The 25,741-nt window shown below is 35.9% G+C and overlaps 3 protein-coding genes across 3 annotated transcripts in view; 1 reads left to right on the forward strand and 2 right to left on the reverse strand.

Annotated features, from left to right (window-relative positions):
- Positions 1-25,741, forward strand: part of hspbap1 (hspb associated protein 1) — a 464,289-nt gene that overhangs the window by 84,184 nt on the left and 354,364 nt on the right. The gene's annotated exons all lie outside the window — the stretch shown is intronic.
- Positions 908-11,268, reverse strand: sec22a (SEC22 homolog A, vesicle trafficking protein). The gene is made up of 7 exons (XM_065251988.2): positions 11,116-11,268; positions 9,031-9,235; positions 7,468-7,631; positions 6,626-6,802; positions 2,932-3,050; positions 2,509-2,574; positions 908-2,232 (listed from the first exon to the last, which is right to left on the reverse strand). The coding sequence occupies exons 2-7, from the start codon at positions 9,210-9,212 to the stop codon at positions 2,032-2,034; spliced, it is 909 nt and encodes a 302-aa protein (XP_065108060.1). The 5' UTR covers positions 9,213-9,235; positions 11,116-11,268; the 3' UTR covers positions 908-2,031.
- The window catches only part of pdia5 (protein disulfide isomerase family A, member 5), a 61,554-nt gene continuing 50,498 nt past the window's right edge, over positions 14,686-25,741 (reverse strand). Inside the window, exons 15-17 of the mRNA XM_065251987.1 lie at positions 23,159-23,229; positions 15,640-15,774; positions 14,686-15,491 (exon numbers count right to left, since the gene is read on the reverse strand). Of these exons, the coding sequence (XP_065108059.1) occupies positions 15,411-15,491; positions 15,640-15,774; positions 23,159-23,229 (287 nt within the window). The 3' untranslated portion in view covers positions 14,686-15,410. The remainder of the gene's footprint in view (positions 15,492-15,639; positions 15,775-23,158; positions 23,230-25,741) is intronic.

Genomic DNA, 25,741 nt, shown 5'->3' on the forward strand with positions numbered 1-25,741 from the left:
CTAATCGTTCTCGCGGTATTTTGACGTCATTTGGAGGTCGGTTCTTGCGACGACACATGAAGTCGAACAAGCCTAATCTCAATAGAAAGTAGTTTTAGAGTAAAGTTTGTTTCGTTTATCTATTTAAACATGTACCACACAACCCCTCAGATGACAGAGATGGTTGATGCACAAGTAAAAACATTTGGCGTCAAGCAGTTTGCAGGTAAGCCGCCCCTATACGTTCTAGTCAACGGATACCGTGCTTAAATAAAAATTAACACAAGTAACGTTAATACTTGTATGAGCTGTGATTTATTTTAGGTATGTCAGTAATGAAGCTAACATCAAAATAAAATTTTAGGAAGGACGGGGGAGGTGGAGAGGACAGACGGGATAAAAGCAAAAAAGTAAAATTATTTAGGAAGACAGATGAGATACAGAGGAGATCCAACAGTCCAGATATATGAGGATCTGACCAATAAGAACCCGAAATACAGGTAAAATAATGTTACCCACACATTTATTTTGGTTTGACAAATGGGCATTTCAACAGAGATTTGTTTTAGGGGTTTGTTTGGCTTAAATATACCCTGCATTTCCTGAATTACCATTAAAAAGTAAATTAAAAGTTGACCCCTGTCGAAGTGTGACCCTTTCTGTGCAATCCAGGCTGAATTCATGAATCATCATTTAGGATGCTTTTATGTAGAAACATCACAAAAAATGACTTTACTGTAGCTGGGTTTTCACAGGCAGCATGGTCTATGTATTATCTCATGTCTTATGTACATGGTAGTGTTGGATTATTGCTCAAAGACCTAGTAGTTATATAACCCATAGTTGTAAAAAAAAAAAATCACCAAAATATGTGTTTCAGTCAAATGTTAGTAAAAGTGTAGTGTGCATTTAAAGACATGACACAGTATATGTAAACAAATTCAAGACTTTTACTGATGGTTTTGGAACAGGGCATCAGCATTAAACACAAATAAAGACTTGACTGGCAGCACTAACCTTAAACAACCCCCTAAATGAGACCACTGTGGTATCTGACATATTCTCCTTGATGAAGATTCGCTGACACCATTTGGAAAAAAAACAGGATGGCTTTTGAGCTATTTGGGCCCATATTCTGTCAATCAGCTGTACAACCTGTCATTTGCGTTATGAAAGCAGTATGCAATACCAGCAAGGTGAATAGAAACAGAAAACAAAACAACATTTTGTACAACATCGGGAGCAAACAGACACATTGATGAAAGGCAGCTTGCACTTTTTTGGCTTTGGAGGGAAAGCGTGATTCCATTTCTCTCAAAGCCCACAGCATTCATTTGCAGGAAACACACCTGCAGGCAGCAAGGACATGCTTGATAAATAACACATCTGATTATGCTTTCAGGGCAAAGACATCTGACTAATGACTATGAAAACACGGTGACTCTGAAATTAGGCTTACAAATAAAAGCATATGACAAAACAAAATGATCGATATCTGTGCTTGCACAAATGCATGTAAAAAGATAAAAAATTACCAATGGTACATTTCGTGTGTAGGCAGCAATAAAATTTTCTTGCATATGAGCTGGTTTCAACAATCAATATTGAGACAATCATACAATCTATACAATTTTTTATAATAGCATCTTAAAGGAATAGCTCGCCCAATAATATAAAATTCTGTCATCATTTCCTCACACACATGCCTTTCAATATCTGTATGACGCAAGTAATGCTGATGAAATTTTAATTTTGGGGTGAACTTCCCTTTCAACCCCAAACATCCATTAAAAGTCAATAACTCATTGTAACTGAAAAATATATTAGTTTTGCAAAACAGAACTATTTGCTTTAAATATTTCATGCATGAATTTCATTTCTGTGAGCTTAAACCAATAAAAAAATCAAAATGCATAAACCTGTCAAATCCCTGCTTCACGATCCTGAGTGTTTTATTCCTCGGATGAACCGGTGACAGGGTTATAGTAGTGAATAACAGTTATGACAATACTGAGTTGGGATATGATTGTATTCCTTAAAAGTTCAAGGGGATCAAACGTTGTAATCAGGCGCTTTGCCCTGCGGTCTTCTTAGGTAAATCTGTAAAGTGACGAACGCTCCCACTGTCACATGGAAGAAGATCTGCCACATGTTTCGAAGTTCATACAGATACATGTTACTCAGGCAAATCATAGCAAAGGCCAGAAACGACTTGAAGTTTCTCCACACCGAGTAGCACGCGAACAGGTAAACCTAAATAGAGAAACAAAAGAAATTATATTCAAGTCCTTTGTGATATGGCTCATAAACTTCACAAGCGGACCAAATTGAGACACACAATTAACCTTATATACTATATGCATGGTCAATAGTCAAAATCCCTAGCAAGCATCTCTAATGAAGGCATCTACAGAATCAGCTGGGTATTTTGTGATGTATTAGCATTAGATGGTCAGGCAATGATGGAAAGCGGAGGAAATGAAGCCTGGCAGATCCACAATAACTTACAGTCCGACTGCTGTCACTTACCTGATACAAGCAGGCCGCAGTCCCCAGAAAAAAAGCAATTACGTAATTAAAGTCTTCATCTTCGTTCTGCAGATTAAGCAAAGGGAAAGGAAGGAACAAATTACAACAGGAAGCCCTGTGCTAAAGTGCATGAGTTACGAAGAGTGTCAAGATGCGATGGTCCACTTATCAGGGCAATGTACGGAGCAATGCAAAACCATTTTATTTATGGAAGAGAAAAACACATTATATTTAAGTGCACTGCCTGACAAAATTATTCATGAGTTTGGTTACTATGCATTAGATATAATTTATTACATTACGATGGTACATTTACAGCGAAAAGTAATGTTCGGTCTGTTAATCGATACAAGAAACAAAGGCCAATATAAAGTTATGGTTTAGGCCGTGTCAGAATTAATATCAGTGTGTGATTTAGCTAACCTGTAATATACTTTCTATTGCGTGGACTCCCCTCAGTAGATTGAGAGCTCCGCACAGGACGCTTAAGACGCAGGCGACGATACCCGACAATGTTACAGGCTCCAGCATTTGTATAGGACCTGCAAGGATAAAAAAACACAGTCATACCGAAATTCAAAATGCTTGTCCATGCAGTACTCTCTGGTACGATGCTGGTGTGTTCTGGGTGGTGGCCAAGGGGTTTCTACAGTATAAGATTGATAAATTGTTCTGCGTGGTTACTAGCCCAAGTAAAAAAACTCACAATTCGTTGATAATCTGGTCTACAGATATGGCACACCTGGATGATTTTCAAATCGGAACTAATTTTAAATCCATGAGTGACCACAGGGATCCGCAAGGCTCCAATGCAATCGGTAGCAGCAAAATAATCGCAATGACATAAACCAGAATTTAATTTGGACCAATTTGGCTGTGGTAAAACACTAATTGGGCAACACCCCCCTTTTGATTGCAAAATGTGCAAATCAGCTTCAAATCTGTGTGTGGCCAGCTTAAGTCATCATAAATTAGGCTATTTGCCGTATTACCACCCACCAAGTAAAAATGAATAAGGCACAATATGTAAGATTTTTGTAAGAAAATATCCAAAAACACTTGCACAATGTGATATTTTTCATGCAGTTGTGTACTTGCATTATCCCAAAAGTTCCCAAGGACATGTAAATCCAAAGAAATTCACATTTAAATAATGCTAATCCCTTGTTATTCTCACCTATCAATGACATAATATCCATATCCTCGGTTCCCGCTTCTAGAAACTATGGCACATAGTGGACAAATGAAGAGTTTGGTTCCAAAACGCAATAAATCCATTTGGACACATTTCGGTAAAAGCGTGTTTTTTATACCAAGAAAGTGACAAAATGAAACCCACTATTTTCTTTTACAAACTTTCACATAGCATCTTTAGGTTATAAAAAAATAAAAAATTCAAATCCATAACTTGATTTTCAAAGATTTATTATAAAAACGATTTTTTTCTCCCACAAAATGCAATAAATCCATGACACGTTTTTTCTTCAAAATGCTATAAATCTATTCAATCATTCAAAGATTTATTATAAAAACGATTTTTTTCTCCCACAAAATGCAATAAATCCATGACACGTTTCTTCTTCAAAATGCTATACATCTATTCAATCAATGTATAAATGTGCATTCATCTTTGCTATTTTATATTCATTTAGTTGAACACACTGATAAAAAAAATAAACATTAATGGCATTAATCAAAACACTTACTTTGTCATATTAAGATCACTGTTATTGCTGCGGTTATACTTGATGTCGTCGCTTAACATTTTACACAGATCAGCTGTAAAATGTTTTGGTCCTGCTCGATTTTCGTTGACTTTGAGTAAAATAATGGAAAGTTTTTCATAAGATCCCCTGGGGTCAATGTGTTAGCATGACAGAAACGTGATGCTGTCAGGAGAACAAGCACCCGTCTCCGAGTTCCTCTCGTGTAAATTATTAGATGTTGATGGCTTACGTTTCTTTCCCGTCACAGAAAACCATCACAGGTTTATCAATGCCATCAAAGTATTATTTTGTTTTTGTTTGTTTGTTGATCACGAAGTACAACGCGCCGCCATTGTTTGTTTACATTGTGGAATGGTGCGCTGTAATTTGTGGAGCGGCATTTATTGCGTTTTGGGAAAAAAGGGAGAAAAGATGATGGAATAACACGTCGAATATTGGATTTAGCATAAAATTAAGAATTTACTTTTAAATACTGACCTGATATAATACTGATTTTGGCAGTAACTAATTTTTTCCAAAAATGGCATTTATTGTGTTTTGGAACCAAACTCTTCAAATGCAGAAGTGGTGGTTATACAGCATGACACTGTTGTGTCATCCAGTCATCAAGGATAACGATAATCCATTGGCGAGTACAAACTAACACCATACCTCGTCCGTGAATGGTGAAAACATCTCCCATCATTCTATTCCTTCATAGAGTCATTAAAGGATTAGTCAATTTTCTTTAAAAAATCCTTAAAGATAATTTCTTTAAAAGATAATTTACTTACCACCATGTCATCCAAAATGTTGATGTCTTTCTTTGTTCAGTAGAGAAGAAATTATGTTTTTTGAGGAAAACATTTCAAGATTTTTCTCATTTTAATGGACTTTAATGGACCCCAACACTTAACAGTTTTAAAGCAGTTTAAAATTGCAGTTTCAAAGGACTCTAAACGATCTCAAATGAGGCATAAGGGTCTTATCTAGCAAAACGATTGTCATTTTGACAAAAGAAAAAAAAATATGCCCTTTTAAACCAAAACTTTTCATCTTCCTCGGTCCTGTGACGTGTCAGCGCGACCTTATGTAATACGTCATCACATCAAGAGGTCACGGATGGCGTATGCGAAACTACGTCCCATTGTTTACAAGTGTGGAGAAAGAGGACTGTTCGGACATTGTTGTATGTGGAATGATACAAATTAATGTCTTTGTGTCAGTTTATTGTTTAAAATGGTCCGCAAATGTGCCTTTCACAAATGTAACACGTGACCTTTCGAAGTCATTACGCAATTACGTGAGGTCACGCTGGCTCGTCACACAGCCGTAGGAAGAAGAGAAGTTGTGGTTTAAAAGTGCATCTTTTTATTTTTCTTGCAAAAAATGACAATCGTTTCGCTAGATAAGACCCTTATGCCTCGTTTGGGATCGTTTAGAGTCCTTTGAAACTGCAATTTTAAACTGCATTAAAACTGTTAAGTTTTGGGGTCCATTTAAGTCCATTAAAATTAGAAAAATCTTGGAATGTGTTCCTCAAAAAACATAATTTCTTCTCAACTGAACAAAAAATTACATCAACATTTTGGATGACATGGTGGTGAGTAAATTATGTGGATTTTTTTTTAAGATAATTGACTAATCCTTTAAGCTTCGCTTTTTGTTATTGTTTTGAAAATGCAACATCTGGCTGCGAAAACTTACATATTGTGCCTTTAAGTCTGATTGTTTAGAAAAGTAATAGCAATCCTCTTCTCATTAAGCCACATGATATGAGGTTTGTCCAAGGAACAAAGATGGAAGATTGGTTACACATCAAATTTTAAGATTTTTCGGTTTAGGGAATGTCAAATTTCCAATCTCAAGTAATAGTGCTACCTAAAAATAAGTAATATTTAATCAATCTGAACGTATTATTTATTTAACCAAACCATTTTTTTAAGGGCCAAAATCAGTTTATTGAACATGCTATGCACTTGGCATGCTGAATTATTTAGTTTAGGAATGTGTACACATACGTTCATTCACACTTCAAAGAGCAAGTAAGCTTTAACAAGAGCACGACGGTCACGAAATCGACTACGGTATGATGGTCAATGCCTTATGTTGTGCATTCAGTATCATCCGCAAATTGTGTTTTACTCTCACACGCTTTTCATCAAAACATAAAATTGCAATTTTCTATTTTTATTGCCAAGAGATTGTGTAATTATTAGGAAGAATAACATTCAAAGAATGCAATGTTTTGCAAGCCAGGATCTAAATGAGTCGAAAGGAAGTTAACCACTTTGGCATGGCTTCAATAAGCATTGCTTAGCCTAAATAAAGTAAATAAGTAAATCAAATGTGTATTTTCAAAAACCTTTAAACAAAATGGAATGTAAATGTGGTTACACTGTGTTCCCTACCTATGCCTTTATATTTAGATTTGTGTTGTGAGAAGCCGTTGATTGATCCAATGTCCTCCGCAGACAGCTGATAGGGAGGGCGAAGCTTGATTTCGGTTTGCATGTCGGCCAGGTTAATCTTTGTGGAGAGGGAACGTGGACTGTTGTACCGCTGCTTGGTTTTCCGAATAAAGTTATCTGTGAAAACCATAGTAACTGCACACTGAGTAAATGCTTCAATCACAACATGATCTGTATTATAAATGGCGTCAGTGCTTTTCAAATCACTCAAACTGCTTCAGACATTTGTATTTATTTAGATAGTATCACATAAGAAGATCAGCAATTTAGTAGCACTTGTTTTTGGATTGAAGTTTTGTATTTTGAAGCTTCTTGACAATATGACACTATTGTCTACATAGGCTGCTATCGCCTACTAAGACAGCAACCTAACCAAAATGCAACATCAAGGCGTAAGTTACTGAAATGTACATGGGATGCACATAACACCCATGACAATTGTAATCTTTTTTTATTTAGGCAGATAGGAGCTGTACTTAAATGTTATGCCTATATGAAAAATAGCTGCCCAGCGGCTGAACTGACTGAAATGGACTTTAAAATAAAAGGAGTTTGCTAATGTTAAAAGATTTGTGTTAGCACGTTAGCATGTTTCCCAACATTGTAATTACATTTGACATTTTTTTTGTAAGAAGACTGTATGAAATATTAATTGATGTATTGTAGTCTAGTGCACTGATGATAAGTCTAAAGTTTGCTGCATAGGTAAGATCACTAAAGTATGACCTAGATGACATCTTCACACACCAAACCCAACCGTACAGACCACCCAATAAACTCACCAAACTCAATTAATGAGAACGGTCTTAGAGCGCTGTTGATCCGCTTGGTGTCATATGTAACAATGAACTCCCGCTGAAGTTCATCCAAGAAGCTGAAGGCCAAGACATTGGGATAGTTCTCTGTGCAAACCATCAGGTACCCAACTCCAAGAGAGCTTGTGAAACTATGGAAAGCAACACATTTTACCATTTATATATCTGTATATTTATCATATCATTTACATTAGACCGATTTACTCACACATATTATTTCATATCTTTAATTTGAATTAAATACAAGCTGGATGAAAGACTATCTAAAGGCTTCAGAGATGTCTTGGGCAGTGCTAGATGATGTGAAAACATAATATTTGTTACTAAAGACAAAAAGGGGGGGGGGAGTCACTTTTATTCACTTATTCTCTGTAACTGTGTGTTCACTAAGCTCTCTTTGAACCTAGTACCAAGCCTCAAGTTATAGCAAACTTTGTCATTGTGTCTCTCCATGTTAACATCTGTTTGGAGAGATCAAACAATCCAGTAAGTCACACTCCAGAGAGAGAGAGAGAGAGTTGACTCGAGTCTGCCTTCTTGTGAAGTATGGAGTGATGAATAGCTCCCGTCTGGATAGGCAGACTATGACATGATCCCTCCTGGGTCCCTCTATGCAATGCATTTGAATTAAACCTCACTCAAAGGGATTTTTATATCAAGCTTGTTGCTAACCAAAGCTTGGTTTAATTAGTTTTTGGAACAAAAATAATCGTTCAGTCATCAAATAAGTGATTAAATCAAGAGCAATAATAAATTTGGCTTAAAGAAATGTAGAATGATTTAAGGTCATACCAAATATATAAAAATGCCTTTAGGTTAGGGATGCTTAACGATTAATCGCGATTAATCGTTAGCAGAATAAAAGTTTTTGTTTACATCATATATGTGTGTGACTGTGAACTGTGTATAATAACTTTGTATAAATAATGTACACACATGCATGTATATGTTTTAGAAATGTTTACATGTGTATATACATTTGTATATTTATGTATAATTTATATTATATATAAATACTTAAAGCAACACTATGTAGTTTCCATGTAAAAATGACTTACAGCTCCCCCATGTGGTTGAAAAGCGCAACAGTGCCTGGTATTAGACACTCTTCTGCAGGCAGGGGGAGGGGCGGAGCTGTGTTTCCTACCCTCTACCGCCACTTTCAGAGTGTGCTTGTAGCAGCTAGGAGGCTGCTCAGGTTGCAGCAACAGTACAATTTGTCCAGTTAAAAGTTGTTCTATCACTGAAATCATTTTAGAGACATTATTTGAAGGTAAAAAAAACTACATAGTGTTGCTTTAATATATACATTTTTGTTTCTTAAAATTATACATGAATGTGTTCATATTTATATATATATACATATTTATTATACACAGTTTACACACATATGTGATGTAAACAAAAACTTTTATTCTGCTAACGATTAATCGCGATTAGTCCCTACTTTAGGTACTAAAAAAAGCAGATTTTTAGTTTTCACACTGAATGTATGGCGTGGTGTAAAGGTCGATTACAACAATATCTTACTTGATGTTGTACACTCCAGATTTGAGTGAGCAGCGGTCAGGAAACTGGCTGAGTTTTTTGGAGAGACCCTTTAGCTGTTTCTTAGTCTCCTGAAGTCCTTTATCCTGTTCATGATCCGTGGAGGCAGAAAGAGGAAGACCATCCCTCACTCTCACCACGGACGCAAACAGAACCATAGACATTTTACACTTAACTTAGTGGGCATCTGAAGGTGACAAGAGAAATCAACTAGTCAATGACTTACAGTAGATAGTGTATAATACAACATTATTTAAACTAACAAAATAGGCAATCATATACGTGACCCTGAACCACAAAACCTTAACAGCGGGGTGCATGATCTCTGAAAGCCAATGTTGATATTTGAAATAAACTAAACAAACACACCCCTTCCCCAATAGAATCTGGATCTTTTTTTGATAGACCCGCCCCACACATATGCAACAATGTCGGTAAGGGCTCAATATAGTTGTGCGTAGGCCCTACGGCGTAGCAGTGACGGAAGTAAATTAACAGGGACTATGTTGTAGTTTCCGTTAAATTACTCCTCAAATTGGTCCATCTTTATTCTCACCATTGCAAACGGAAATACCTTTGACACAGTTTTTTTACCTGATGGAAGGGGTTCTAGTGGACCAATCACATCACTTGAGGTCCGCGTAGAACTGACGCGCTGTTAAAAATTTTGCCAGGTGCACACCAGGCTACGCAGAAGCTACGTATAACCTTGGCGTAGCTACGGCGTAGACCTTACGCACAACTATAAATTGGACTTTAGTAGACACGCCCCTTACTGGTAATTGGCTACAAGTGTGTTTGGTACTTTGCCCGACTCCCTTTTCAAAAGCGTTTTTCAAAAATCATGCCCCCGCCTTTAAGTCACACAGGTATATTTGAAGCAATAGCCAAAGATACATTGTATTGGTCAAAATTATCGATTTGTTTCTTCATTATTCAAAAAATCATTAGGATATTATTTAAAGATCGTCTTCCATGAAGATATTTTGTAAATTTTCTACCATTAATATAACTTTATTTGTGGGTGGATGCAGCTGCTAAGGGGGACTTCCTTTGGACTTTAAAGGCAATTTTCTTAAAAAAGATTTTATCTTAGATTCCTTAGATTTTTTAAATAGTTGTATCGCAGCCAAATATTGTCCTATCCTAACAAACCATACATCAATGGAAACGTATTTATTCAACTTTCAGATTATCAATACATACCAATTAAAAATTGACCCTTATGACTGGTTTTGGTCCAGGGTCACATACATGATCAGGCAACATTATTTTTAATATATACTCTATTGCAGGGGTTTCCAAACTGTTTTAAATTCACTTGGAAAAAAACAGTTCAGTCCAGTTAATGACTGGCAATAACAATGGTTTTGATCTAACCATAAGGTGTTTCTGTATTGCAATTAGACTTCTATTTTATTTATACAATGAAAAGAGAAATTAAACATTATTTTTTTACAAAATGTATTGTAAATGTGTACGTTTTCCCCTCATAATTACATTTATTAATATTTTGGTGGGTCTTGATGTGTACTGGTTATTTCCACCCATGTATTATATAATTTTTTTATTAAATACACATTCCTTTATCCAAGAAAAGCACTTACATATAAGTAAAACTGGATGACATCAGGATAAAGCACAGAGTGTATAGAAATGCACTGTATTAAAAAGATGACTAAATAAGAAAATCAAGTCTAATTCTAGAAACATTATTTATATATATAATATGTATATTATATATTTTAAATAAAGAAACAAGTTTAGACATAACGTTACAGTACGTACTCAATAAAATCTACTTCATCATACAGACTAATAGAGCTAAGCTAATAACAATAGCACGTTTGTTGACAGCTAGCTATCGGATCGCCTTATCAGATCTTATGCACAGATCAAAACCATTGAATCAATTATATACATGCTTATATGATTAATTGTGCAATCTTTAAAACTACACATTGCATTTATAAGCAATGATTTGGATGCCACTGCTAACATAACAAACCAGTTAGCTTATTATTGTACGGCTTTTTTGCATGCATCGTACCGTTTAGATTTACATACCTACTAACAAGAGTCCATTTAAAACATGCGGAAACATAATAATCCTTTTTGGGTTATTTTGCGAATATTCTACAGTCATTATCCATGAGCTCTTCCAGTTGGTGCTTCCGCGCACGTTCGAAACAGCTTCGGCTCAGTTCGTTCAGTCTTCGGTTCATTTCGGGTCCGCTTCGCTTTTGTTCGGATCTTTTTGTTAGAGATGTGTGACGTGGCTTTTGGGAAGGCATTATGGGCATGACACGTGCAATGCGAATTCACAGGTGTGCGTTCTAATACTGAATACGTTGAATTTGGACAGTAAACAGTAAAATTATATGATAAAAAATATTAGTAAAAAATATTACAATATTAGTAAAAAAGTAAAAAATATTTTACTGCATTTTACACACAAAATTGAGTTTTAGCAGGACAGCTATTCAAATTTATATATAATTTAAAATAATATTAAATATTTAAATAATTTATCTACAATAGTGTTGTCTATTTTGATATGCACAATTTATTATTACAAACATACACATATATCATATGTGGACCATGATTTTTAAAAATGAATTGTAAAACCAAGATCTCTTCAGCGTAAAGTGACCTCCCACTTTAACACCAACATGCATGTGCCAAGCATTAAAGATTGACATATATTATACTGTAGACAGCTAGGTGGAAGTGTTGGATTGACATGTGGAGTTGTATTATTAGTTAACTTGAGAATTGGATGTGTCGCTAGCAACATATTATTTTTTTTTTGTTTCTGTTACTACTAAAAACCCATACTGTATGTGTTCACCTCTTTTGGCATGCCTAAACAATGAGGGAAATTAGTAAGTATGGATTTTGCGGCGAGTGCTACACATCATTTTGATTATTGCTTTGAGAGGGAGAGTGGAGAAAAAAAATAATTGTTTTTACAGTAATGATAACAGGGCGTATTCATGTTATTGACGTTTATAATGAGCAATGCTTTCAGGTGAGCTTCACCATGGTCTCACTGGACCTCTGGACACACACCAATAACATTCCCACTACAAACCTGTATTTTTTCTCTCCACTGTTGAACATGAGAAGAAATTTTGCAAAAAGTTCCCGTTATAATTATGCATAAGACAAAGTATAACAAATCATGATCTAAATTTTTTCTCTGTAATGTTCATTTGAATGGACATATCCTTCCCCTCCTGTTAAAATACTGTGTGCTATATCAGGGCATTTCCTGCGCCCTCAGTAGCTTTCTTTAGGTTATTTTGATGATTATCTTGCTTTCCAAACCATTAAACTGCTACATATTAAACTTAAAAACTCGCAATGCATTTCGCCAGCAGGTGTTTCTCCACAGGCACCTTCCCTTAAGTTTCCAATCTGTCAGGCAGCACACTCGTCGCTCAAGGTTTTAACTTAAGTTTGACAGGAAAGAGGTTTGCTTTTTTGAGTTTATGACAGGATTAGTCCAAGACATGAAACTTGACAGAAAAACTCGCTGATAAGCAATCAATAAGAAATAACACACCTCAGATTTATCAAGCAATTTATTTGTTGTGCTCCTCTCGTACCTGTAACAGCATAGACCAACATTTTGTCTCCCAAATTGGTCAGATCTATAAACATTTTTCCTCTGTTGGAAATTCTTTTTATTTCTAAAGTGGATAAAAGCTGATAAGTCGTTATTATGTGTACGTGTATTGCCTAGACGAAATAAAATACTGTAGCAAGTCAGAGAAAGTTTACTTAAAACTAGGGCTAAATGTGGAGTCCTGTTTATCAGGGCCAAGTGGAAAACAAATAAGCTGTCTGCAGATTAGACCCAGTCAGCAAACTAACCAACATTTGTCCCCCGATATTGAAAAAAAACAAGCATTTAAGCTTTGTGCAATTTGTGCAGAAAATGCCTAAATAGATTTTTACATTTGCTGAAGAGAATGTAAGTGCTGCTTGTATTTGCAAAACCCACTGCCACAATGCCAAAGCATTGATATTATAAAAGATGTTTGGAGTCATTGCTAAATGGTTGACTACTAGCCTTAAAACAGACAAATGTACTATAAGTCGAAATAATATTCAGCAGATATTTCTAACTAGAGATAGGTCCGCGTCCCTCCTCTAATGTAAATCTAATCCCGACCCGTACACCTAAATTCATTACTTTAAAACCAATAAGTTTGTAGTGCTATCAGCTCCATTTAACACGTTTTACTATGATTGAATCCATTCTGCAGATTTACCCCAAATGCTGCCGAGCCTGCTGATAATATTAAAGATCCACCTACAATACATTTTATCTCGAACTAAAGAAGCTGACTTTCCAACATTTCTAATTAAACATTGGCAATCCATAATAGTTTCATTATGTAAGGCATGTATACTTAATGATGACAATGTTTTGTGGAAATGTATGCCTTTTATTTTGCATTGTGTTTGTACATATGGCTGGGCACAAAAAATAAAAAATAAAGACGACAGTGAATTCTTGGCGTTATTGTGGAAGCTCTCACATTCCACAAACCTTTGGGATAAGACAAAGCAAAATGTTCAACAACAGAATTACTCAATGGAATTAGATAAAGCCCCCTGACCATTTAAATATAAAAGGTAAATGCCAATGAATATATGAACCATGTCTCTAGAGCAGCAGCAGGAAACAAAACAAATTTCAGCAAGTGTTATTCAATCATTTTGGATCAAAGTTGTTGACATGTAGTCAAGCGATGCATTTCGGTATTGAGAGCATTTTCTTTAACCTGCCTGTCCCCCTCCATCAATAGCAACCTTTATAGACTAGTGATATGATTTTTACCCTTAACAGACACAAATTTAAACTTGACATCATTATCTTGGATAAAAAGTGAAATATACGCCTCAATGCTCCTTGGCTCATGATGATTATATTACTATACTGCTTGCCAAAGATTTAGCAAGAAAATGTAAACTGAATTCCTGTTCAGATGTGTTTGTTCCATCTCCTGAAGACACGTGTAAACAATTTATAATTCGACGACATGAATAGTGAACACCCAACTGGATTGCAAATTAAATCTCCCCAATTGTGTCTTGCTTTCCCTGAGAACCTTATTCATAATAAAACGAACCAAACCTTTGAATTATACAACAAAAGTTAAGCTACAAGATCATTAAATATGTATACTGCCTCGAGCAGGGAGTTTGTCCACAAACAGTAGTTCAGTTGCCACAGAGATTGGTAAGGGTCGTGCCAATAGTGCCACACCTAGGAGACCTTAAGTATTACAGATATCCTGTAACTTTCAATGACGTATCAATCAGCAAGAATCATTAAATGAGCATCACTCTTCTTCCTGCATCCTATGATTATGATGATGATAATAAATCTATTCGGTTATGACCTAGGGCTCCCATTATTACCTACGCCTTTTATTTGCATGCTTATAGGAGGAAATGTCCATGTGTATTAGAGATACAGAGTGGCATTGTAAATCATTAAGAGGGGGTAGTTTAGACTTTATATAATTAGATTAGACGTCTAAGTATACAAGGACCTTCAACGAACACAGAATATTAATTTCCAATTGGCCAATATGAAGGACCAAGATTAAACTTCCAAAGAAATGTTTGAAAACTATTATTGAGATCTTTTGTTTTTGGCATTTTCTAGTTTCCCATATGATTTTATTCTCACACATCAACATGACTTAGTTACAATAAAAAACGACTTGCTTGAATACATGTGTTTGCTTTGCCTTTTGGCCCTAGTATTTTCAAACCAAAAAAATTGTCAAAGATGCAATGCACGGTTTGGATGAAAGTTATCCAAACATTTAAGGCCACAAAGTTGAGCTACAACAACTTTCTCCAAAAGCCATTATGTCAGCATTTTTCCAGATTTTTTCTTTTATACAAAAATATTTGCAGATACGATTGTACACATTATGTCTCTTAACTGGAATGGGAGTAAAGACAATGCGTCCCGCTGATAACCGGCTTTCCCCATTAACACAAGTCACCATCACACGTACGAGACCCTGGGGAACGAGGGTCCAGTATTGCATAGATTTCAGGTGTATGTAGATTACAGTAACTTAAGTCACAGTATTTGGGAACAATTTCACAAAACATGAAGAAATAATAAAAAAAAACTAAGACAAAAAGCAAACTCTAAAGTTTTTGATGGTTGTACATTGGTATTACAAACATAAGGGCACCGTTATATATAAAAAATAGCGTTTTAGCTGAGGTTTTCAAGTCTGTGGCGTCAGTGCTGGGATGTTCCTGCCCAAGTCACAGTGCAATGATAGACTCCCCCCATGGACATGACCACACCCACACGATTAAAGCTCATCCTTCCGCTTTCCCACTTTCTCCTGGTCCCGGCCCCTGAGATTTCTCATGAAACCTGTGAAACCGGCTTCCTGTAATGGAAACAAAATGCAAAACATTTCCAATGGCCCAAAAATGAAACACAATGACATTTAAACATAACAAGAGTAGGTAGTTGTCAAAACAGGGCAGCTTTTTCATATACTGTAGGCATTATTAGTGTGGAAGAACAACACTTACCCCTCTTTCCCCATTGTATTTCTCACTGAATTTGCCGTAGTTATAATAGCTGAATGTTGGGTAACCCTCAACCCCTTCCTGTTTGCACAGCTCATGGTTCTGTCCCTTTGTGCAGTCCACTGCAGCGTACGCAATCTGAAAAGAATAATTATTTGGATATAATTTTTAGTTCGGTCATAGACCAACAACTCCACAAGTCCAAAAATAACATGGTACAGCACTGGTACCATACGATACATAATCACAGTATTCCCTATAGCTTAGCTGGTAGAGCACTGCAATGCAAAGGTCATGGGTTTGATTTCAAAGAAACACACTTCTTAAATGAAAAAGCGTATAGCTTGAATGCACTATAAAAGTTGCTTAGGATTAAAGAGTACACCGAATGCAGAAATGGAAACGATAAATGTAGGGGAGAGCGCAGGCGAAAGTAAAATTTTTCAGAAAAACTTCATTTTAAAAGATAATGTTATAGACAGAGATATATTATTGCTGCGGTCAATAACTCACAAGTGTGGTCTATCAATACCAGGCGGAATTTTGAACAAATGTAAAACGACTTCAGTATCCACCTGTTTCTCGAACGCGAAAGTAAGTGATGTGACGTATTTCCTCTCCGGTCCGAGACTTCCGTTTTAATTGCCAGCCGGTAGATGGGCGTAGTGGGAGCATGCATAAAACATGATATAAACAGTTAATATTTACAACACCTGCCATGTATGAACCAGTGTGAGGATAAAATTAAGTGGCTTGATATATGAAGATATATTCAATAATTTCATGTTGTTGATCGGAGGTGATAATGAGCAAATATAAAAGCACAGAGACATACCAGTATCTTTACAATGGGAAAGTGAAGTGTTTGTACATGGAATTTACCAAGACTTCTTGTTTTTAACTTTTCAGGGGCTGGTTTTTATTGCGACATGTCGAGCTTCACGCGGTCCGACACAGTCAGCCGTATCATTCAACACATTGTAAGTTATTTGAACAAACCATAATAAACATATTAAACTACTCCATGTATTGAGTATTGTTTTCGTTTTATGAACATATTATTACATTGCTTCTTACGCAGGTGGAGACATGAGCTTATGAAATGATTTGCTTACTTTTTAAAGTATTTGCTTTTTGATTTAAAACATAACAAAAGTACGCGCAAACACATTACGAACTATTATAAACATTAACTAAGCAGATTATGTCGTAAATATTCTGTACTGTAATTGCATTTTTGTAATAATATATATAGTAGCAGAATAAATAAATCAGCATATTTTTATCAGCATAATATTAGTTATTTTAAACAATTATTGTATTTATTGTTTACTGGTAGTTTCTATGAAAGGTTTTGGATGGATTTGTAAATACAGATCATAAGTGCATGTGCACCACACAATCCGCTCTTGTGCATTTGGTTAAAACAAATGTTTTGTAGAGATTTACTGCGTTTGTATTAGCTATTACGGCAACCCCTAACTGCACAAATTATGTTGGTCTTCTTGAATTTTATAATAAACATTAAACAGCCAGTCAAAACGGCTCACCGGAAGTCATAAACCGGAAAGCTCAAAGATGGCGGCGCCGGCATTTACGTGAAGAAACAGGTGGATAATTTCACTTTAAACATATTGAATTGTTACTTCCGACTCCACCTGCAGGGACGAAAGTAACACACAGGTGGGTCAAAAGTAACACAATAAAACAAGATAGCTTTTTGTGTTACACTTGTTTTTAGTAAATATATATGACTATTACCTTGTTAATATGTAAATGCAAACATATTTTGTAATTTATCTTTGTAAAAAAATATTGAAATTACATTATCTTAAATTAAAGTTTTATCAAATGTTTCAAAAGCAACCAACAGTACAAACTAAAATTGTTGAATATAATTTTTTTTCAACAGTTTGAAAATTAAATTAAATGTAATTAGAATAACATACATTTTCAACATGTACAACAGCATTAGTAGCGGGACAAAAGTAACAAGTGTTACTTTTGGCCCGACAGGATCTCCTCACATTTAAACACGATTTACTTTTATTTTGAAAAACCCATGTGTTAGGTCACTAAATAACCTGTAGATTGATCAGTACTTTAACACATGAAACGAAAAAAAAAAAAAAGACACAACGCATTTTAAGAAAAAAAATGACCGCTTTAGGATTTTACTTATCATGGTTGAAAACACCTTCTGGATCTACACGCAGAAAACCGTGAGTAAAGTGTCAGGTCTGTCAAGAGTTTGTGTGCTAAAGATGCTGTCATAGTTTGGGATGCAAATGTTATCGGCGCTCTGAGAAAATAGCGTTGCTACTTTCATCCCGCGTTACTTTTGCCCCGGTTCTCCCCTACAAAATGATTACCATAATTAAGCCTGGAGTATAGTCCGTTTTTGTATTTGTATGCAAATGAACGCACGTGGTCAAACGCACAGCCTTGTAAAGTATAATTTAGTACACAGATGTTCGACGAATGTGCATTGCGACAAAATGCAATGCATCTCCTGCGCTACATACTATATTCTCCTGCAGGCGCATGCACATACTCTTCTAATGACGAAAATTGCAGCACGCGCACTGGACATGGACCCTTGCATACGCATAAAAAATGGTCCATACTTTGTTAAAAAACATGGTATGGTATGCTTGGTACTTTTCTGTTAAGTGTATATGGAGCTTTTGGACAAATGAAATGTGCGCAAGATGTTGCTTGTGTGGTAAAGAGATTTATACTGTCTGATCATGACTATGCTGTTTACGCTTTAAATCCCCATGGGACTCATTGAGACAGCAGAGCTCTGGGAGAGAATGCTTTAAACGTGACTAAAGTATACAAACACAAACTAACTATAATAAGAGATATTGTGTAGCATGGTAGAAAATATATGAATAAACACTGCTTTGAATCTCTAATGGACCAATTTACAGAGACTCCATATATTGGTCAACAATCCATAAGACCGCATGGCAGTGCATCTGAATCATCCTGATGAACATTGGCTTATGAATAAACCAACAGTCCAACTGGCAAAAAACAATTAAAATGTAATGACATCTACATATACAAAACCTAAACCTAGCAGTATAAATCGGGTATGAATGAAAGTTGTATTTTTGCCCTTTGGTGTGGGTATTTTAACGTGTGAGATCGTAACTGTGAAATCTAACAGCACAGCTGCTCTGGCACTGACGGAGTTGATTCGCTCGCTGGATCCCCTACGTCCCGAATTTAGCCGCTTTTTCTAGGGTAATGAAAAATGAGTAATACATTCCTGTCGAGAAAAGCCATTCAAAGCAGGGTGAGAAAAAATATAGCAAACAAGCCAATATAAAATAAGAGCAGAGATTTATGCTCAGGATATCTCAGGACGGCAGTTAGTGTAACATAAACAAACCAACCATAAATGTGTCTTGACGAATGGTATATTTTAGTCATTTTGGCTTTCGCTACACTGAAAAAAACGCTGTCAAGGTGTAACAGTGTGTTTTAGTCCCGTCAAACCTGTGTTCATTGCAGTTTATCACTTAAATGTGAAACCAAATCCACAACAGCAACATGATATTTATCTATGGTAATCACATAGTTTCTGTGTTATGTTCTTATGACATAAATCCATCTAGTTAACATTACCATTCAACTCGGCTGTCGCTCGTAACACTGCATCTACATTGAATGAAACCAGTGATACATTATGTGCAAGACTTGATGTTGTGTACATTGGATGCGTCACAGCTGCACTACATGTATACTCAGACGGTTTGCACAGACCAAACAGCTGTAAGCTTGATGCTAGACTCAGACTAACAATAGGCATGTTTGCGTACAAAGTTGCATATTAAACATATGCACATAATTGGAATATTCCATTAAACATTTGCAAATATGTTTCCATCCAGTGAGCTGATAAGAGAAAAATAGTCACTTCCCGATAAACTGGTTAGCAAGAAAAGCGTAAAGCATTTGGTAATATCACCTTCTCATTTAAAAAAAAAAAGGTGGCATTTTAGGTGCTTTTCCATCTGAGCATCTTAATTATAGAGTTAATATTAATATTATATTTATAATACTTGATAGAGAAACAATCAGACAGGATCTTCCAAGATAACCGTGTCTCTCTGGAGGTTGAGATGCATGTTTTCATTATTATTGAGTCTTTTTAATTAACATGAGAAAATGGAGAGAAAGGATGGTGTTTATTCAAAGATTGCTGGTCAATTTTGTTATTGATCCTGTTTTGCTAGTGGAGGAAAACCCTCCTGGCACTTGACAAATCTTGCTATAACCTCACCAATAAGCAGATGTAAGCAACATAAGACTCGTGGCCTGTCGTTTTGTGCTTACACAGGGTGGTTAATGAGATGAATGAGGTCAAAAAGTCATTCATAAAGGTACTCTACATCTTTCTCAAGATGGTAATTACTAACCGTACAAAATAAGAAATAGAGTCAATGCACACAGGAAATCAAACGGAGTGATGTGAGCTCATGAATATTACAGAAGTTGCTTCTTTCGCATTTTGTGGCATTAAAAGTTTAAACAAATCAAGAGCAATAATAACTGAAACACGTAGACTATTAGTCATTATTTTAACCATTAGCCCTCTTGTATTTAATTGGGGTCAAATAAAATATGCATTAGTTAGCTTTCTCTACAAAAAAGGGGCTTATTATTAAGCAGATAAAAGGAGTATAAGTTTTAGGTCCTATTCTACCAGAAGGTAATTTACGGTGTTTACTAATGCACTATTCAGAAAAGGAATGAGCAGCAATAATGAACAACATTGAAACCAGAAGGACTTAATTGGACACTTGAGTAGAACCAGATCTAATTTTTACAATAACCAAACAAAACTTGACATTGGTCGTTTTCCTTGTTTGATTCACGGTCACAATTTTTTGCAGATTCAGAATGCAGGAGGAGGATGTGGATTAGATTTGTACTAAATAACACAGAATCACTTCCTTTGATGTACTGGTGAATAAAACTGATGAGCATGCCAGAAAAAACTCAAATGCTTTATTTACTGATCAGCAAAATCTGTTTTTTGGACTGAAATCATTTCAGTTGTTTATAGACTGAATAACAAAATCTACTTCTTCAGCTTAGTGCTTTGGTTGCTATGATACTTCCATTCAGTTTATCAGCTGTTATACGAGGTTGGGGTATTTGTCCCGCCCCTCCTCCATTCTGACTGGACGGTTAAGTGAAAAGTGACATTGATGAGACGAGCGTTTTACAGATGAGCGTTGAACAAGCACTAAGTACGTAAAATACGCCGGCGCTCAGCACAGACAAAACACACCAACTTTTGCCGTTTTTTAAAAACATGTTTCCATTGAAAACAATTAAAAACATACGCCAGCCGCAGGGATAAACGCCTTGGTGTATACGTCCTCTTACACCTGTTTGGCTTTATGGATCGTACTGTAAAACGGTAAGGTTTATTTTGACATTTTATTTTGTCACATTTCATTGCTTTTCATGCTTATTTACTATTTAGTTAATTTATTATATTTAATACAAATATTTATATTATTTAAAATAAAAGTTACTGTATAGACGGTTTTATTAGGACGCACGTGCGGTGACACAAATACGTGTCTGAGCGGAACTTAACTTCCAGTCTTTCTTGTTTAATGGTATAACTAGTTGCTAAACTGAACTCTGTAACAAATACCTTGTCGAAATAAGAAATATTTTGGTTTTCTAAAGATGATGGAAGACAGCGATCATGGATTACCACTATTTGTAGTGGTACACGCTATTTGTACATGTTAAAGTAACGTTAGCTAAGTGTAGTTTTTGATACGCTTTGAACTAAGGTAATCTACTTGTTGTTGTTTTTTGCTTGTTATCAGAAATAAACTACTCTAAAGGACTTTGTTGTTATTGATTCATTACGGAGTTTACAGGAAGTTAAACACCAGAAGCCGTTTGTTTATGTTGTTACTGCTGAAACCGCCTGCGTTTATTATTTTTTTTTATAAAAGGTGGAAAATAACTGTCAACAAGTAACAACACAAGTAAAAAAACATAAATTCGTGGTGACGAGTTATCATAAGAAATAGTGAGTGAGCGAGTGTACATCAAATCTACCGTCAAAATCTGAGTGCATTGTGGGTAAAAAGTAGTGAACAAATTTAGGAAATTAAGGTGTTCATTCAGGTTTCAGAAAAAAAAAAAAATGGTGAACACCCAATACAGTGCACTTTATAGGAGATAAGGAGCGTTTTCGGACACAGCACATGACTCGCAAAAATTAAATGCATGGCCATGTTTTTGGCAGTTTTAGTTTGACCTTGATCAATGTAAAAGCTTTTGAAGTAAGAATCAAAACAAAAACAAATAATTTTAGAGTCATAAAACTTCTGCTATGTCTTCCGAGCACTTAATGCGTAAGAAAATTTTTACTGACTATGAATTAAGCGGCTCAGTGTTTGTAAAAACCAGCAGATGGAGCTTTCTAAACAGAGCTTTTATTCTACAGACAAACAATATCTGTTTTTAATAATAAGCCCTCTTCAAGGGCGTTAGCTTGAAATTCAGGACGAAAAGAACATGGCCTCTCTCTAATCTTGGCGAGATTTCTTTTAAAAAGCAATACATCTGAATAATAATTATGAGTGAGTTTAAACTTAAGAGCAACTGGGAGATTAAAAAAGGCTGACGTTGTGCTCAATGAATTTCAGACATTTGCAAACAACAATTCAACATTTCTGTTCTCTGGCCAGTGATAAATGACTGGAGTTAAAGAAGCCAAGTGAGATGTTTTCATGAGGCCTGTAAGGATTCAGAAAAAAAACAGCAACTTTTGAAGAGATTTTTAAAAGATTTGGAGGAAAAATGTCAGATCGTAGACGTGAAAGAAACTGACAAATGAATGTCATGTTACTCTGAAAGGAGAATTTGTTAAAAGTACAGCGTCAAAAAGAACGTCTGCAACCGTGAATGTCAAAGAAATGTGTGAATTTAAAGTTCAAGCAATAATCTTGGCATTATTTACACATGCTTATGTCCATTTCAACTTTTTTTACTAAAAGGAATTTTTTACAGACTATGCATTTATCTTGATGTCTATATTGACCTCGGATTGTCAAGCTTCAAAGAAGCACCAAAAATATAGGACAGCTGTAGTCACTATGAACTATTGTTATGTGCCAAAGATCTATTTAAAGATTCTATTTAAAGACAGAATTTTCATTTCTGAGTAAATTATTTCTCTGACTAATAAAAGCGCCTTGTCAAGGCAGCATCTGGTACAATATAGAGATCAACAGAGAAAAACTAGACGGATGAAGAATAAAAGTCTTCATCAGAAGAACAAGGTCAACAGCGCCACTGTGAGATTGAAAACCTTGGGAACATTCTGGAGATGAAAAGTAATTAAATTCTAGGATGTCTGAAAACTGTCAGAGAAAGAGAGGGAGAACATTTGATCAATCTTTTCTTGGATCACAACCCACCAGTCGAGAACCAAAGATAGGAAGAGGTTAAAAATTAGGTTGAACTTCACCTTGCGGTCCTCTTTGAAAAGCTCGGCTGCTGTCGTGAAATGAGGGACAGCGTTCTTGCAGTGCGGGCACCCTGCGGAGAGCAGCAATACTTTAGTATTCATAGAGATGTCTCACCTCATAATTCTGAGAAAAAGGCAATAGGCGATATCCCAGAATACAACACTGGACAAATATAGAGATGAATCATATAGGGAAAGAACAAGAGACAGTGATGCATACTATAAAAATAACAGTAACTTACAATAAACAAACACTGCATGTCTGCAGCAGGTATGAAAGGCTTTAGCGATGACAAAATTCAGCTTTTCAGCACATCAAAAGTTTCTTTATTTTATTCATTGACAGCCCAATGGGCTTTCCTGAGGCTATGTATGTCTATCAAACTTCCTGCAGATCAAGTAAGCATCTTCCTCATAACTCCTAAACTTTCATTTCAAGTGGTTTTGATGCTCAGGGCATCACTCTTATGAATTTTGCATGCATTATAGTGCTAAAATATTTCAAACTGCCATCCAAAGGTAATGTAAAAACCTACCAAATCGTTTTGTTTATCGTGCTGACTTAGTTTTTCACGCAACCTCGTTTGCACGCATTTGCACTACCGTAAATTTTAAAACGTAAGTCAAGTAAGTGGGTTCAATTTAGAAAAACGGTGGCTTTTAATGACAGTTAATGGCTCCATAATAATGTACAGGCGAGCAAACAAAGGCCTGTTTGTGTGGAACAAGGCATCTAATTTAAGTAGCACGAGGGTCGTTATAAATAATGGCGCATGAAGTTGTCTACTCCCCTTTTTGGCTCACGTCGCCATTGCATGGGAGCTGAAAGGCTGGGCTGGACGCCAAACCCGGGCAAGGTCGATGCGAGACTGTCTCCGCGCCCCGTCGGATACTCCAATCAAGATCTTCATAGCCGTACTAACAATAACAGCTCATAATTATTTTTAATCCCATGCAAGACGGCAAGTGCGCATGCTGGCCAGAAGTTAAGGAACTCTGTGGTACAGAACAGCATGGGAATCTCTGTAAAATTGCTCTTGAGGTGACACCGACATGACGGATTGGAGGTTTAAGAGAACTAAAGCCCTAAAGTCTGCCCATCTTCTGATAAGAACACCTCGTTTCGACTATCATGCTCTTTCGGGATAGGTATCCTTGTTATCAGGGTGGCTAGGTGATATTTAAACCCTCAGATTATACGAATGTGAATCCCCGACCTATTATTAAGCTGAAAGTTGCTTTTAACGTGATGAAACCTGGTCATCGAATAATGCTTTTCACCAAAACAAAGCAACACTAATGGAGTAATTCAATAAACCTCTGTCTAGCTCTGTTATAAAACAGTGCCACATTTACACCATCAGTTGTGCCACTAAATAATTTATAATGATGGGGTTGGTGATGAACCGTCTTTAATAGACTATTCAAATACTGTTTTGTATTGTTTTCGATTTGTAATTAAGCTAAAAAGAAGCTGCAATTAAACGATTCGGCGAGACTAAGAGGCCAGTTGCAATGGCACAATGTGGCCTAATGGCAAATAATTACAGTGGATAAACTACAATCATATTATAACTGCTATGCAACCCCTTTATATAACAGTTTATCAAAATATAAATTTTTTAAATAGTTTCCTCTTATGCATGCCATCTAAGATGTATACGACTGACTTTCTTCAACTGAACACAAAAGATACAGATAGGGTTAAGGTTTAAAATTGGCTTATACCTTTGATGTCACAAGACATGCAAGAACCAATAATATTCAATGTTATTGATAAGGCGCCTATTTCCATACCCTAAAAAGTGTTTAGTTGTTTTTAACCCAGTCTTGGGTAAATATTGGACCAAACATACCGCTGGGTTAAAAATTATTAAATGCTGGGGGGTGTTACCCAATCCAACCCCCATCAAAGATGTGTGACATACGGATTGCTAAATTGTTTTCTCTAACAAACACATCGTTTAGCTTATGAAGAGATTTATTAACTCCGTGGAGTCATTTGGATTACTTTATTGATGGATGGATGTGTTTTTTGGAGCTTTGCCATGTTGACCATGTTGGCAGAAAATACTGTGAGGGCATGGTAAAGGGCAACTATTATGCAAATCCACAAGGTGTTTGGACATAAATGCGAGTTGGCAGTGTTTGAACACAACACCACTACAATGAAAAAAATCGAATCACTCCTTCATTAATCCTCATTAAACCAAAGCATTTTCATTAGACATGCTATTTTGACTCTCTAATTAATGTGACATCACACTGATAAAGCCCCACCCACGGCCACTGACTGACAGTCCTGCATTAACATACTTTCCTCCCTCAGCGAGTTGTTTGAGATGTTGTCTGCCATCTCAATCATGAGATACTATTTTCTCAGACTGGATTCACAGGAATCAGATCTATTTTAACTCTTTCCCCGCCAGCGTTTTTTTTTTAAGTTGCCAGCCAGCCCCAGCATTTTTTATGATTTTCACAAAAGTGTAATGCCTTCCAGAAAATGTTCTTCTTTAAATAAATAAACATACAATATTTAAGATAAAAGAACAGATCCTCTGCTTTCAAACAAACAAATAAAAT

The sequence above is a fragment of the Paramisgurnus dabryanus genome, chromosome 15 (genome assembly GCF_030506205.2).
Source record: "Paramisgurnus dabryanus chromosome 15, PD_genome_1.1, whole genome shotgun sequence".
Classification (NCBI taxonomy): domain Eukaryota; kingdom Metazoa; phylum Chordata; class Actinopteri; order Cypriniformes; family Cobitidae; genus Paramisgurnus; species Paramisgurnus dabryanus.

Bases quoted from the DNA above. Each gene is read 5' to 3' on its own strand.
- sec22a (XM_065251988.2), bottom strand. From the start codon at position 9,212: ATGTCTATGGTTCTGTTTGCGTCCGTGGTGAGAGTGAGGGATGGTCTT. The intron at 2,575-2,931 runs GTTAGCTAAATC...CTTAATCTGCAG, and splicing joins CAATAGAAAGTATATTACAG to AACGAAGATGAAGACTTTAA. The intron at 2,233-2,508 runs GTAAGTGACAGC...TTCTCTATTTAG, and splicing joins CTGCGGCCTGCTTGTATCAG to GTTTACCTGTTCGCGTGCTA.